General features: G+C 35.5%; 1 protein-coding gene across 1 annotated transcript in view; it reads left to right on the plus strand.

Annotated features, from left to right (window-relative positions):
• Nucleotides 1–16,605, plus strand: part of LOC128244238 (fibrillin-1-like) — a 40,705-nt gene that overhangs the window by 2,964 nt on the left and 21,136 nt on the right. Inside the window, exons 6-33 of the mRNA XM_052962254.1 lie at nt 575–685; nt 1,225–1,341; nt 1,681–1,797; nt 2,763–2,882; nt 3,242–3,364; nt 3,831–3,944; nt 4,300–4,416; nt 5,010–5,129; nt 5,479–5,595; nt 6,146–6,259; nt 6,603–6,719; nt 7,117–7,245; nt 7,470–7,583; nt 8,147–8,263; nt 8,617–8,733; nt 8,987–9,103; nt 9,659–9,778; nt 10,081–10,197; nt 10,551–10,664; nt 11,018–11,137; nt 11,544–11,783; nt 13,342–13,461; nt 13,783–13,896; nt 14,167–14,280; nt 14,795–14,908; nt 15,282–15,395; nt 15,559–15,786; nt 16,262–16,378. Of these exons, the coding sequence (XP_052818214.1) occupies nt 575–685; nt 1,225–1,341; nt 1,681–1,797; nt 2,763–2,882; nt 3,242–3,364; nt 3,831–3,944; nt 4,300–4,416; nt 5,010–5,129; nt 5,479–5,595; nt 6,146–6,259; nt 6,603–6,719; nt 7,117–7,245; nt 7,470–7,583; nt 8,147–8,263; nt 8,617–8,733; nt 8,987–9,103; nt 9,659–9,778; nt 10,081–10,197; nt 10,551–10,664; nt 11,018–11,137; nt 11,544–11,783; nt 13,342–13,461; nt 13,783–13,896; nt 14,167–14,280; nt 14,795–14,908; nt 15,282–15,395; nt 15,559–15,786; nt 16,262–16,378 (3,513 nt within the window). The remainder of the gene's footprint in view (nt 1–574; nt 686–1,224; nt 1,342–1,680; nt 1,798–2,762; nt 2,883–3,241; nt 3,365–3,830; nt 3,945–4,299; nt 4,417–5,009; nt 5,130–5,478; nt 5,596–6,145; nt 6,260–6,602; nt 6,720–7,116; nt 7,246–7,469; nt 7,584–8,146; nt 8,264–8,616; nt 8,734–8,986; nt 9,104–9,658; nt 9,779–10,080; nt 10,198–10,550; nt 10,665–11,017; nt 11,138–11,543; nt 11,784–13,341; nt 13,462–13,782; nt 13,897–14,166; nt 14,281–14,794; nt 14,909–15,281; nt 15,396–15,558; nt 15,787–16,261; nt 16,379–16,605) is intronic.

Here is a 16,605-nt window from a genome sequence, read left to right on the forward strand (position 1 = left end):
ATATAGGTTATTCAATGCGCAAAATAAAATTTTATTTTATTCATTTTAATGCATTATCGTGTTAAACTCTTTTGACGTTAATGGTAAAAACACCATCATTTTAGTACAGATACAAAATATTTTTAACTGGGGAATTCGTGTGGCCACGTAGCTTTTAATTAAAAAAAAGGTTAATATTTTTATCTGTACTTTAATCATATGCTTTTGGTTGTTTATATTGTTGAAGTAAAATTAGTAAAACATGAAAATGTATTGAAATTAATAAACACACACTACACTGTGCGCTTACATTGTGCGCCTTTATAGTGAGCCCTGAGATTAATCAGTGTGTAATTTTTTAGTTCATCAGTCTTATATAATGATTTAAATCACAGAACATTAGGAACATAATGGAAGTAATCATATTCATCATATCCTAATATAGTAGACAAAAAAAGCAAATAGTGGGTCTGCAACTCAATATAATCTCTCATTATTGTCACACTGATTTCTAGGTTATTTTGTGACAACAACCCTACCTTTTTCCATTGCATACTCTTTCTTATTAACTTAAGATTTCTATTTTCTTCCATAGTTGTGGACCTGTGTATTTCCATCAGCTGTGATAATGGGGGCACGTGTCTGGGAGTCCAGGACAAGCTGTGTGACTGTGCTCCTGGATGGTCTGGAACATACTGTAGAGTCGGTATGTATATTCAAGCATGTGTTACTTTATATACCCCTGCTTCATTCCCTATGTGTGTCAATGAGCTGTGGGGGCACTTGTCTAATGAGTCTTGGACAAGCTGTGTGACTGTGCTCTGGAATGGTCCATAACGTACTGTTGCTTAATATATATAAAATATGTTATACGGATAAACCAGTCTTTGAGCACATTGATGAAGGGTTTGCTGGAGTATTTATTTCGCAAGATGAAAGAATTGTGTTACTGGCCTTTGTATTTGATTTATTTCTCAAAAAAGCTTATGAGTTTCAAGGAATTATGATTATGAAATATCAGTTAATATTTAAAATTGTGATTCATGATCATTTACAACAGATTGCACAAGGAAATATCAGATGATTCAAATCAATAGATGAAGTTCACCATCGTACGGGTAATGCATACAGTTTAAAGGCTATATATTCCATACACATATTGTAGATTTTTACTCTGATTAATGCCTCCTTGGTTATTATATATTAAACAGAAATTATTTGATTACATTCCTCGCCCTATTCCAGATATAAATGAGTGTGTCACGGGAAACCCGTGCCAGAATGGAGCAACCTGCTCCAACAGCAATGGTGGCTACATGTGCAAATGTCCGCCAGGATGGAAGGGACCTAACTGCTCCATCAGTGAGTCATTGTTTACCATTTCCTAAGCGATGTAATATAATTGTATGTAGCTTTCGTTTGATTTGACCTTTTAAGGCTTTATAGAAGTTCAGTTTTATGTACTGTACAGTTGTTAAATTATGTATTGTACAGTTGTTAAAATCAATTATTTACTTTTATGCCAATTTGATGTATTTCCGATTTTCAGGTACCTGTATGAAAAAGTAACTTGTTTTTAAAATTTTATTATCTATTCGGTAAATTATCAATCTACTCACTGTACTTAAAGTATCAAAGAGGAAACTCCAGGTGCCTTTTTTAATGTATTACAAAGTTTTTAATAAATCATATTTTATGCAGAGAGTAACGAGTGTTCCCTGAACCCGTGTTCCAATGGGGCAACCTGTGTGGATGGCAGTGATGGCAACTACATCTGTAACTGCCCTCGACAGTGGACTGGTCCAACATGCAGGGAAGGTAGGTTATTGATTGTTATTATGACTACACCTGTTACTGCCCTCCACTGTGGACTGCTCCAACATTCAGGGAAGTTAGGTTATTGATTGTTATTATGACTACATCTGTAACTGCCCTCCACAGTGGACTGGTCCAACATTCAGGGAAGGTAGGTTATTGATTGTTATTATGACTACACCTATAACTGCCCTCCACAGTGGACTGGTCCCACTTGGGGGAAGTTATGTTATCTATTATAATGATGGATACATCTGTAACTGCCCTCAATAGCGTAATTGTCCAACTTGCAGTGTAGGAGGGCAGATGATTTTAACATTTTTACCACAGTAATTCTACCCTAACTTTATTACAGTACACGTTTAGCTAATGCTGAATAAACTTAAGCAGTGTGTGTATACCACGTGATAAATTGCGTCATAAATGCTACGTCGGAAGGCAATATTTTGATTTGAACAAGACTTTAAACATAGATAACTTGACTATTTCTTCGTCATTTTAAATGGAGCATAGCGCAGTCTATGCCGCTTTTGGAGTCCGGCCTCCTGTCTTTTATCAGAGTTTGATTGAGAGTTAAGTTTCTTAAAACATTGCGACAATCCTTTTCACAATACGGCTGTCTGACAGAGCACTGTCAAAACATTATTTTGGAACCTGGTTTATCGAAGTGTTTGATGAAACTAATCAGCTTATCACATTTCGGTAATAAAACAAATGCGGGGCTCTTTAAGCGGTATAGACGGCCATTTATTTTATTTAAAATGGTGGTGTAAAAGAAAAATGATCTTTTGACTTAATTCTTCATTTTAAGCAAAATATTGCCTTCCGACGTAGCATGTATGACGTAATTTATTATGTGGTATACACACACTGTTAACCATTCAGTAGTTCAACACTGGAATACTAATAAATGTTACTAAAATATAGGTCAGAATTTACAGCTTTGCTTTTTCCTACTCTCTTCCCAGACAAGAATGAGTGTACAGAGATTGTGAACTCGTGCCTGTTTGGCGGCCAGTGTATCAACACCATTGGAGGATATAACTGTATCTGTCCTGACGGTCGGACAGGGCAGGACTGTGAACTAGGTATAACAGCAGAAGATAGCTAGATCTTGTACTGGTACATGATCCCTTTGAATCCATGAACCTGTTTTTGATGAAGTAATGTAATTCAAAACGCATTTTTTGAATACCAACTTTATTAGGAAAACAGTTGCCTACTGTCTTACAATGTGATAAAACGGTAATTAAAATGGTTTACATAAATGCAGACTGAATTGTTTGTAATACATTTGTGAGCAGGTGAACTAACTTCAATATAAAGTAGTCGTTAACAAAAAGCACAGCACTGGTAGGGTCTAAGAATTTGACCAATAAATCGGAATACTCTGCTTGAAAGGTTACTTTCATAATCTACGCCTATATACTTGATTGTTCCATTTCAGACATAGATGAGTGTACAGCCCTTGGCTTCAACCCGTTTAAGAACGGTGCAACATGTGCCAACACAGACGGCTCGTACCAGTGTTTCTGTGCCCAGGGCTGGATTGGATTCGACTGTACCACTGGTAGGTTTGGGTAGGGAGACACTGGCGGGGAGTAGGGGTCGAGGTGGTGAGTTGAAATGGTGCAACATTTGACATCACAGACAGCTCATACAAGTGTTTCTGGGCCCTTGGACAGAAAGGATATGAATGTACTAGTGGTTTGTAGAATTGGGTGGTACACTAAAGGTTGGTAGAAGTCTTGGGATTATGCGAGTATGAGGGGAGGGGGATTGAGGAGGCTGAGGGATGGTGTAACATATGCCAACATACATAGGGCTCATATTAGTGATTTTGTGTGGTGGTAAGGATAATTTAAAATATACTGTATTATAATACTACAATATATTTTTCTAAGTGCCACAACATGTTGAAAGACGACAAAAGAGAACTACTCAAAAGCATTTAACTAGTTCAACAATTTGTTTGAAATTTAATTCTGATACCAGGAATTCACAGGTTTTAATGTTTGACCCTAATGCTTCTTCAGATGATGATGAGTGTGCGAGAGATACTTGTACAAACGGAGGTCGGTGTAGGAATCTGCTGGGCTCCTACACATGTGATTGTCCTCCCAACTGGAGCGGACCAAACTGCAGGACCAGTAAGACTTATACTTGCTTTTACGAAGCAAATTTATTTTAATACTGTGACTTAATAGTTTTATTTGAAAATAAAAAAATGAATCAGTTTTATATTGAGATAGCAATTTCACTGTAGTTTTGAAACAAAATATTTCCAAAGCAATCCATGTTTGATAAAACGGCTTTTATTCTGTTTCTGTGTGCTATATGATTAATGCATACTAGTGCTGCTGTTAAAGAGTGCATTTTATGTTAAACAGTATATTTTCAAGAAAAAATGGTCTTTGTAATATTTTCCTCATCTGCATTCAAGTGAAGCTAAGTAATGTTCAATGCTAGCTGAAATGACTGTTACTATGGCATAACTTATTTCAGACGTGAACGAGTGCACAGTGTACTCCCCATGTATGAATGGTGGGACGTGTATTGACTCCCCTGGCTCCTACACTTGCCGATGTGCCAACGGATGGACCGGCACTAACTGTACCATTGGTAAGCATATATAATGGGTTTTGAGAGAAAAGACCCTATGCAGGGCATATCTTAAACGATTCTGTTGTTTTAAGAAAATATATTGAAATATTGTCATATAGTCTTGGTGACATCTGCACTGACCACTTCAATGTTGGCGACATCACAGTGCAAACACTTGAGCCTGAGCTACAACTAAAAAAATGAAAGATCTTCAAATGAAATGATGTAATGTCATTGGCATCTTGTAGCATTAGGCGTGTGGTCCATGTTGTGCAAAAACATGAACCTTGTACAAACTCAAAACACACTAAATTAAGTACTTTTGTTTTTTTAATCTTATTTCTTCAAGCTTGATTGTGACCGAAAACTGATGCTTTATTCATGTGTTACCTGGCCTTACCATCATGCCTGTGTACAGTAAGGACTTTGACTATAGTTTTAAAGATAGTTACGAGCCCCTTGATTGACTGTAAAAAGGTGTTTTGGCGGAGTAAGTATCACTGGTAAAGTCATGTCTGCAGGTACACATGTATGTCATGTCTGCAGGTACATGTGTATTGTATGTTAGTATACTAACATGGGATATTAGGATTGTTATTGTTTGTTTACAGACTACAATGAGTGTGTGGATGTTGCTGATCCCTGCCAGAACGGGGGGACATGTGAGAACAAGGATGGCTCCTACAGCTGTATCTGCGCATTGGGATGGACTGGACCCTACTGTAACATTGGTAGGTACATTAAAGTTCAATTATGTACTGTAATATTTGTTACTTTACTAACTGTTACAGGCGTTTAAATCTATACTGTGCTGGGGGGTGGACTGGACCTGACTGTTATAATGGTGTTAACTTTGGAATTTATTCACTTCTGAAGTATTTCAATCAAAACTTTATTCAAGCTTGAAGTATTGTCAAAATCTCAACAGCTCCCTCAACTAACAGTAGTGGTTTCATTTTATTTTTTCTGACATCAAGTTACTGATTCATTACATGGCATAATTTCATTTAAAAAATGAAAAAAAAAATGTTGAAATAGCTCAGCTTACATGATATAGACATTATATTCTTTATACCCCAGATGAGAATGAATGTACGGATGTGACCATCTGCAAGTTTGGCGGGACGTGTGTTAACTTCCCGGGAGGGTTTAAGTGCGAGTGCCCCACTGGACGGACAGGGGAACACTGCGAAACTGGTGTGTATAAAATCAGTGTAATTTAAATGGTATTTAATGTTTCCAGCTCGATTCGATAACATGTGTTTGAGGTGTGGTAGTCAAGGCCAAAAGAAATGGGGTTTTGACCTTGTAACTTTACTGTTAAAGATACAAGGGGCCTGGTTCAATAAAGATCTTAGTCGAATTTAGTATTATCACGTACATATAGGTCCGTGGTATTATCTTGAATTGATATTAGTGTCATATTTTCGTTAAATATATTATTCCATAGTTTAAGTTTATTTTGCTTGTGGTACGCTAGCCTTAGATTTATATTAAGGATAATAAGAACATTTATTTTATTTCAAAGTAACAGATAGCTGTCATTCCATACATATTTGGATTAGGTTGTGTATTTTTGTAGGTGTCTGCCTTAAAACGAAATTGCCAAAGGTTTGATTTATTCTGAGGCATTCACTTAAAGTAAAATATGGCTTCTCAATTTATATATAATTTATTCTTGAACTAGCAATTATTTTATCTTTTTATTATTACTGTATGAACAAACTAATGCACTGCATCTTTTCAGATGTGAATGAGTGTGACTTCAGTCGTTGCATGAACAATGCAACGTGTGAAAACACTGCTGGGTCGTTTGTCTGCCGGTGTCTGCCAGGCTTTGATGGACAGTACTGTGAAAGAAGTGAGTTTGTAATGGCTGTTTGATTAAGGGAGCTTTGCTGAAGGGATTTAAAATATAAGTAATTTTTTTACATATTCTGGGATGGTTGCATTATTGTATTATACTTTTTAAGTAAATCTGTTGTTGTTCATGTTAAATACTTTTTTAAAAGACTTGAAAAAAATCAGACTTTTACTTATTAGATTTATATTTTCCTTTGGGTGTAAACTTGGGAATCCATTGCAGATTAAAATGCGCAAAAACATGAACGATTCTATAGTAAGCGCCACAAACGTAAATGATTTTATAGTAAGAAGTGACATAATTTTTGATTTCTTTTCATTTCTTGCTGCTTATTTTCCAGATATCAACGAGTGTGAGGTGTATGCACCGTGCATGAACGCTCTCCGGTGTATCGACATGTATGGCACGTACCGCTGTGAGTGTCAACTTGGATGGATGGGAAAAGACTGTGATCAGGGTATATTTTATGATAATAAAAGTATCAGTGATGAAATGGTGGTTTTGAGCTTTATGTGAATGAGCATTTTAAATTTATAAATCAAATATTTATTAGTTTAATGAAAAATAAATAAAGAGTTAAGAAATTATTATCTAAAGTGTGGAAATTGTTGATAACATGCAAAACGGGGGGACAATTAGGATCTCATTTATTCGAGAAGATACTAAATATGTAGATATGTGAACTAAGAGTTATATGAAGAAAGTGAAATGGTTGTGAAATAAGCATATCAATAAATGAAGTAAGAGAGATGGTTGTGATTTTGAAATACAAATTAATGAAGAAGGTGAGATGGTTTATAAGTTTGTTGTATACCACAAGCATTTTTTTTAAATTATTGACTCTTGTCTTGCAGATGTAAATGAGTGTACTATCGGAGAGGTGCCTGGAGTACCATGTTTTAACGGTGGAACTTGCACCAATACCTTGGGTTCGTACAGATGTCAGTGTCGTCCGGGATGGACTGGCCAGAATTGTGAACAAGGTACGGGTCAGCTTTGTTATATGTCGATGTATCTATCCTGGAGATGTTAATTTAATGATGAATCAAGCACAAACACAAGTATCAGTGTTGGCCGGAATTGTCAATTCAGAAACGTCACTCTTTTGTTTGATTCTCAGTTTATTGCTTAGTTGCATATGTTGGTACGCTTTTGTTGGCTTTTTGATAAATGAAGATTTTGTATTCCTATTTGCAAATATTTTAAGATGTGGATGAATGCCTCAATAATCCTTGCCGTAACGATGGTCTGTGTGTCAACCTCGAGGGCTCGTACCAGTGTCAATGTCCACAGACATGGACCGGTGACCACTGTGACAAAGGTTGGTCATTTTGTCAAACACTTTATTGTTCTCAATGAGACCTTATGTAACTTATTTATTACCTTGTAAATAGTTTTTTTACACATTTTTTGCACTTTTGCTTTGGTTTTTATTTGATCTTCTTTTAAATGTGAAGTTTTTCCTTCAATGGTTTGCCTTCCATATACATTTACGAATTTAAAGGGGCTTGTTCAAGTTTTAAGACATTGAAAGAAATGTTATCATTTAAAATGTGAACATAAAGCTTGTAACAATGATTAAATACCACCACAAGCTAGAATAAGAGCTCTTCCTTATAACAGATATAAACAAATGTGACATAAATTCTCTGTTTTGTGGAAATGTGTAAGAATCGCTTTTTAAAATTCTATTTTAACAAGCATCTGTATGTTGATGTTTTTGTTACAAAACACAGGGAAATCTAAATCATTTTAACATAGTTTTACAATGAAATGTTGTCAATATACAATGTGAGTTCCTTTATTACCTACCGTGTGCTTTCAGTTTGAATCAGTTTTAAGTTTTATTATTGATTATAGTTAAAATTGTTGTGATTATTATAGACGTGGATGAGTGTTTGCTGTATGCCCCTTGTCTCCACGGCGGCGTTTGCACCAACATTGCTGGAGGCTACATGTGTAACTGCCCTCCGCAATGGCAGGGTGTTGACTGTCACCTCGGTGAGTAAAGCACTCTATCAGTTTAAATTGAATAACATATAGTTTGTACATGACAGTTAATTATAGAGTTTACTGGTTTTTAAAAGTCCTGAACAAGTCTGTTGTCAAAAGTATATCATATAATTTCAATATATTATGCATTGATTGGTTTGCAAGATATGTTAAATAGCTTTTTCTTTAAATTTTAAATACATGACGATTGTATAGAAATTGACTGGCAGTGGATCTTTTTGACATAAAATACTGTATTTATCAAAATGTTCCTTAGTGATAACTAATAAAATTCGAATAGAATTGCCCTTGATTTCCATAAATGCTATTTATACTTATACCTTATCATATGACATTTTCAGACGTGAATGAGTGTCTGGAGGCGAACCCTTGCTATAATGGTGGCACATGCCTCAACGTGAAGGGAGACTTCCAGTGCCTATGTTCGCCACAGTGGACAGGACCTACATGTAACGATGGTATGTGTTGTGTTTTGATGGGATATATCAACACAATCTTTTTCGTCATTTTGTTTTGATTTTTAAAGTCATGTAAATATATGAGGTTCATCTACGGAAGATCCATGTTATTTAAAGCTCGGACAAATAACAATCCGACTCCTAGTTTAAAGCAAAGAAATGTAATCAGTTGTTACCATTGGACTGCTCACTTCGTAATTGTTTAAAACACTGATCTTCTAAGGCACATTAACTCCCTTTATGCCTGCTTCAGATTTCAATGAGTGTAACGTTACCAACCCATGTTTACACGGAGGGACGTGCACCAATACGATTGGTGGATACCGCTGCTTCTGTCCACCCGAATGGTCCGGTGACATCTGTGAAAAAGGTCGGAGGCAGTTGTGTTACTTTTATTCTATATGAGTTTAAATTGCTATTCTTTATCAACGCCTAGATTCATTTGAATGTTTAGTGTAAATACAGCGGTATAACTAGCAATGTGGATTACCAATAACAACAATCGGAAAATTAAAATCAAATATGTAAACTTTATAAAATTGTTGGCAAAGTAGAATATGATATATGTTTATAGCCCGTGAATCTGTAACAGTGCAAGTATAGCTAAAGTAAGATCAAAATACGCCCCTTAACTCCTTAAAGAAGATAACATGCTTTAAAAAATGCTCCGGAACACGAATAAGATGCATTGGTGTAAGATTATTATACATTAATGATAGTATAAATGGGACATTGTTTCTTTTAGATTATGATATGCCATAAGTCATTATAACTTTATTGTTGTGATGTGATGACGTCACCTGGTGAAGACTGAATAAAGTAAAAGCGCACTGTAGTGCAGTTAGTCTGTTTTGAAATCTCCATTGTACAATCATTTCTTACAGGCTTAAGCAGTCGTTACTGTAAAAGTATTTTGTAATTTAAGATGTGAATGAGTGTAACCTGACTCCCCCAGTTTGCCAAAATGGAGGTACCTGCTACAATTCCTATGGCGCGTTCATCTGTAGATGTCCTTTTGAGTGGACCGGCCCAACTTGTGGGGATGGTTAGTCCATGTTCATTTTGTATGGAACTAATAATTACAGTATACATGTGCCATTTGATTTAATAATGAATTCTTTCAAATAATATACTGACTAAAAGTGAGTTTGGTAATTTAAAGCACATGTTTCCACTATAATTAAATACATATATAATACATATGAAGGAAGTAAGCTTTCAGTAAACTATCGTTCAAAGACATGATTAATACTATGTTGATCAAGATCTGTCAAATAGTATGAATGAACAGTTTGATGTGTCATTGTATCTCTAATGCTTATCCTTGTCACCAATGGTATACTCCAGATCGTGACGAGTGTAGGGAGATCCGCCCTTGTAACAACGGAGGTACATGTATCAACCAGGCTGGCGGGTATGTGTGCCAATGTGCCCCGGGATGGACCGGCAACGACTGTAATGTTGGTAAGTGTATAGATTACCTTCAGGTTTCAATTGATGCAATGGTTTTATTTTTTTTTTGCAGATGTTTAATTGTAGGGCTGTTACCATGGTTAACAATGTGGCATTTTATGCTCCGTCTGTCCATCTACTTGACTACTTTTTGCAAATTGATCTACGTCTAAAACTCTTTAAGACTTTAAAATTTTAGACGAAATGGTAAAAGAGTCTACCTTATATCTCTGCAGGTTCTAACAACTCTTATCCAACGCCAATATTTCTGATAAAGAAAGGACTTATCAATAAAGTTATATATGTGGTCATTATATATTAATTGCATAATCCAATGGTAAAACTCTCCTATTTCTCTATTTCAGACGTCAACGAATGTGAATATTCACCATGTTACAACGAGGGTATCTGTTTTAACAGCATGGGCTCGTTCTCATGCGAGTGTGCGCCCGGGTGGCAGGGTCCCACATGCAGAAACGGTATAACAAAAATTAGTTACACTTGTTTCACAATTATTTAAGCCTATTGCATTTTTATCTCATCTCATCTGAAAGGGAAAAAAATAAGCCAAATCCTCGATGTTTTGGTCATGCAAACTCTTTACCCTAGTGACTGTATTAGCCCATATCTTAAATGACGCTACCGTAAATCAGTGTGTATAGGACACTTTCATATGAAGACGCAAGTTAAAAATACGAGAAAATAAGATACAAATATATATATACACCACTAATAGTATATATAGGATATTATTTTAAAAGATTGTTACTTTGTTCATGTTCGCATCTAACTATGAGCTACATATGAAGTTGAATTTCATGTCCAATTTCAGATACTAACGAGTGCATGGTGAACCCGTACATCTGTATGAACGGCGGAGAGTGCGTGAACACAGAGGGATCCTATCAGTGTAACTGTTCACAGGGTTGGGGTGGAAAACACTGCGAAAAAGGTAAGATAAGTTTTTGACGACTTGACAAAAACGTTTTCTCATTCAGATTTTGTAATAGCGGTCTTCTTTAAAACTCTTTTTCCATAAAAATAATTGTTTTTTGTAATGTTTATACATTAACTTGCTTGAACACAATATGTTGTCATCTGCCATAAAAATGACATGTGATGTTCTGATTGGGCTTAATTGTGACAGGTTTAGTTCCTTATGAATATATCTTATATCCCAATTAACCATTCTGAGACACTGAGAAATTAACCTGAGAATATCATTTTTTATTTATATTTTCTTATAGCTGATTCTGATGCAGAAAGTTTGTTATAATATTGATGGTAAAAACAACAACAAACAAAAAATGCAGCATATTTTTCCTGCCAACATGTATGATTTTGTTTGCACCTTCCAGACACGGAGCCATGTCTGCGTATCCAGTGTTTTAACGGTGGCTACTGTCAGGAGACATTTAACAACTCCGGCGCCTACATGTGTAAATGTCCGTCTGGGTGGACAGGCGACAGGTGTCAGTACGATCGCGATGAGTGTGTGGAAATACGCCCATGTAAGAATGGAGGAAGCTGTATCAACCTGGTTGGTAGCTTCATGTGTGAATGTCCACCAGGCCTGGAGGGGGACACGTGTGAAATAGGTACCTACTTTTGTAATATTTGTGTATTGTAAATATTTATATTTTAATGTTAGTTATTATAATTATAATTATTATTATTATTATTATTATTATTATTATTTTAAATTTTGAATATTTTATTGCAAACAGAACAAATATTTATTTACAGACAATAAAATGTTCCTGTCATTCATCTTTTCATTATTCGAGCTACTTTAGTTGCATTTGTTTGAACATAAATTAGAAATTATTTTATAAAGGAAAAAATAGAAATTGGATGTAACATTTTGTGAATTTAAGATACTGGTGACACACAATTCATTGTTTTGGTATTATTTTAAAGGGGTTTTATGTGTACTGAGTATAGTAGGAATATGAAAAAAAATTACAAGCAAGCTCTTAGAGTTGCAATAAAGAACAAAAGCTCAAACTCCAAAAGCTTTATCTATAACTTATTTCGTGCTAAATGAAAACGTAAATTTGTTCATTTGATACCTAAGGTGTGTTTTCCTCGTAGATATAAATGATTGTTTACTGCCTTCCAACCCGTGTACGAATGGAGCGACTTGTACAAACACTTTTGGATCATTCTACTGCACATGTGAAAAAGGATGGACTGGCCCCTATTGTGGAGAAGGTAGGTCCATTAGTTTTTTATTGTTCTTCTGTAAATGTTAAATGGATGGACTGATCCATATTACGGGTATGGTAGGTCTATTTTGTGATTTGTTTTAGTGATGCATGCAAAGAAGCAAAAGTTCCTTCATTTTGCAACCTTGTTTGGTATGAAAAAATGTTGTTCGGACATTCTTCGGACAAAATTAATTTGTCATTTCTCTGCCTGGCCCAATTTGCAACATTCTTAAGTCCCTTGTAGGCTTTTATCTACACATGTTTTCTGTTACTTGAGTGTATCGTTGAGCTTATTACGCGCAATATTGCTTATAGAAATAGAGGCCAGGTGATCAAAATGGGTGTTAACGTTTTGTATGGGTGTTAAATATGGGTGTTTACGTTATGTATGGGTGAAAATTATGGGTATTAACGTTATGTATGGGTGTTAAATATGGGTATAAACGTTATGTATGGGTGTTAAATACGGGTATTAACGTTATGTATGGGTGTTAAATATGGATATTAACGTTATGTATGGGTGCTAATACGGGTGTAATGTCTGGCATGCATTCAGTAGCCAGCAACCAATGGTATGAAAATGGTTAACTTTAATTTGTTTGGTTAAAGCTTTCCAAAACATTTATTGATTGGTCAATATTTAATTATTTATCCAATAATTTTAAAAGTTGACCAATCAAATTGTTTTAATGTGAAACAAAACACATGTGTATAACTTATAAGGTTTTGTTTTACAAATGCTTTCTGTTGGATAAGTTGTGAACAGGAAGTCTTATTGCTAGGTTGCACATTTAAATTATTTGATTGGATATTAGAATTGGATAAATATTGACCAATCTAAAATATTTTGGCTAACTTACCAAACCGAAATATTATCCAGTATTATACAATAGGTTGCTGCAGGTCATTAATATCCATGGTTGTCAAACATGTTTTTCCACTTCAGACCTGAAAGAGTGTGTGATGCTGCGTAACCCATGTAATGGTAATGGAGTGTGTGTTGACCTGCCTGGTTCATTCAGGTGTGACTGTAACCCGGGATGGACTGGAGACAGGTGTGATGTTGGTAAGTGTGACGTTGCGGAACCCATGTATTGGTAATGGGGTGTGTGTTGACCTACCTGGCTCGTTCAGGTTTGATTGTAACTCAGGATGGGAGGTTGGTAAGAATTGACTGGAGAAAGAAGTGATGTTTGTTAGTGTGATGATGCAGACCTTTTGTAACGGTAAACTAAGGTATCTGTTACACAAATCTGATGTTCGTGCAACTTGATGCAACTGTGTAATCCATTCAGCATTGATTTAATAAACTGTAATTTTGAATATATTTTATCAGAGATTATTTGGAATCTATTTTGTTGTTAGAATGTCCTAGTTATTATTTCAGATATCCTCGAATGTAAGACGGTCCAGTGCTATAACGGAGGCACGTGCCGTGAGCTGTTGGGATCTTACAAGTGTGACTGTACCACTGCATGGGCAGGCAAACATTGTGAAAATGGTGAGAGCATTGGTCAATGGGATTGTTGTATTATTTTAGTTAATAAGAATAAGAATGTTAAAGTTTTACAATATTTCTTGAATGTTATAATCAAAGACCTAAAGCTGTGTGACTGCATATGATTTAATCTACAACTGTAACGTAATGTAATTGTCCTTCTCTTGAATTTAATGTAAACAAATAATACACCATAACGTTGCTTTAAGTATATTAACATAATGTGGGATTTTGCCAAAAAATAAGGATTTGTCATTTACTACTTGCTTCCAGACGTGAATGAATGTCTGGCTATTGAGTGTCTGAACAACGCAACATGTGTTAACATCGCGGGGACGTATCAGTGTGAATGTACGGAGGGTTGGACAGGAGCATTCTGTGATATAGGTCTGTGGCTTAATGTGTTTTCATGCGTTTACTTCAAGCTAGGATCTTTTTAGGGAATCCATTTTTACTTCATTTGGTCCTAGTGATATTTTTCGAGTTCACATAAAATATTTTATTGGTCTACTTTTATTTGTAATTACCGTTAAAAGGTTTATGTCACCCTACGATGATAAACATGTGAATATTAAACATTTATATAACATTAGTTTGTGATCCATGAAATAAATGGAAGAGAACTGTTGTTTTTGAAAGGCACTTGCAGAAAAAATATATTGTCTTGCAAAAACACTTCCTTTCAGTAATGTCACTTGCCGAATTCATCTATTTGTATTGTTTTGCGAACTTAATTCACTTGGCCAAGAAAAAAAAATGGAAGAGAAAGCAATATGTTCTTGGTGTAAAAAAAGATATGTTTATAGTTGATGACTTATATAATAAAAGGATAAAACGCTGTCTGGAGGTAGCCCTTTTATCTACATTTGTATCAACACATATATTGTACTATGAATTACAGACCGTAATGAATGTGATAGTGACCCATGTTACAACGGGGGAACGTGTGTCAACACTCTGGGATCATACAAGTGCCTCTGTCCCCAGGGATACGAGGGGCCATTCTGTCAGACAAGTAAGAAGAAATTATCAATTTTTCCTTATTCCCTAATCTTACATTATCTTCAGTTTAACCAGTGGCCATAATATTATCTGTCCAGTAAAACATTTTCCCTTGCAAAATATAAGGGCCTTCTTTAGTCTATAACCCTTGCACCATGCAACTTTAAGTCTAGTTAATCTATGGACATGTTTTCAATGTATACAATTTATAAAAAGGGACATTATGCAAATTTTACAAGAGGACTGGTTGGTACTAATGCACATGTTAAATACACCGTCAAATTCCTTAAACGATTTTACGGATGACTTCTAGCTAAAATTCTCATTGGTTTGACTGCGTGTTTATCCTTATATTCAATCGTAAACAAACCTGTATGCATTTTCAGACAAGGATGAGTGTCTGTTGAATCCATGTAAGAATGGAGGGACGTGCCGAGACATGCCAGGGACATACGAATGTATCTGCCTTGAACAGTGGTCTGGTATCAACTGTGACAATGGTGGGTGGACTAGGATATGGGATTTATCTTTTTGAATCACCTTTGTTATAAATATGTTTTTAATTGTTCAGATAACGTAAATTGATGACACAAAAGCCATTTTTAATTTATGAGAACGGACAATTATTCTTTTTTCACAAACAAACATTACCTGTGTTTTCAGACACAGATGAATGCTTCAACAACCCATGCAGCCACGGGGCAACATGTCGAAACATTGTGGGTGGGTTCTTGTGTGACTGTGCACCAGGCTGGACGGGCCCGCTCTGCAAGACAGATGAGAATGAGTGCAGTTACGGACCTTGCTTTAACGGCGGACGATGCGAGAACACAATTGGCTCGTTTCAGTGTGTTTGCGAAGAGGGGTGGACTGGTCCACTCTGTGATCAGGGTAGGGCTTGATTATTGTACTAATATAGGGAAATTTTATTGAGCCAAATAGAATGATAACCTTAGCAAGCAGTAGGACTGGTCATAAATCAACCAGTCAGCTGACCAATAATGTTAGTATATCTGTCAATACATGTTAGCACATTGTTGTAAAATACATTGGATCACTCGCATTAACTGCCTTATATAAGTTAGAGCGAGGCTCCAATTCACAATATGTTAACTAAGCTAACACTTTAATTATGCATACTGTGGTATATTTATAGCAATCATAATTTCTCTGTGAAAACTTTGTGAAGGTCAGCATTGCATTTAAAAGAAGTAGAAGTGAAAAAAAAAATATTAATACTACTGACATTTTTTTGATTGAGTGTTTAGGAAAGTTTCATAAAAAAAAATGGCAATGCATCTATGCATGTTCATGAATTGAACTCTGATATTGCAAGTAAAGATATGTATATTCTCCCCAATTCCAGATGTGAACGAGTGTCTCTTGGGGCAAATGTGTAAAAACGGCGGAACGTGCCAAAATACGTATGGCTCATATCGCTGTATCTGTCCCGCTGCATGGACCGGCAAGGACTGTACCGCAGGTAACGACACGGGATATATACATTGAGAAGGGTTAAACAAAATCTATTGTAAGCAGCATTAAAATCAAAATATGATAAAACAAGATTACATTGCAAGACTTTGTTAAGATTAAGATGTATAGAATTTTATGCAAATGTGACACAAAGTCATAAATTAAGAATTGTCTTATTGTGATTTTTACTATAAAAACATTAATGCTCTGATTCACTATACAGTATTTGCACTT

This window comes from Mya arenaria, chromosome 8, assembly GCF_026914265.1.
Source record: "Mya arenaria isolate MELC-2E11 chromosome 8, ASM2691426v1".
Lineage (NCBI taxonomy): Eukaryota > Metazoa > Mollusca > Bivalvia > Myida > Myidae > Mya > Mya arenaria.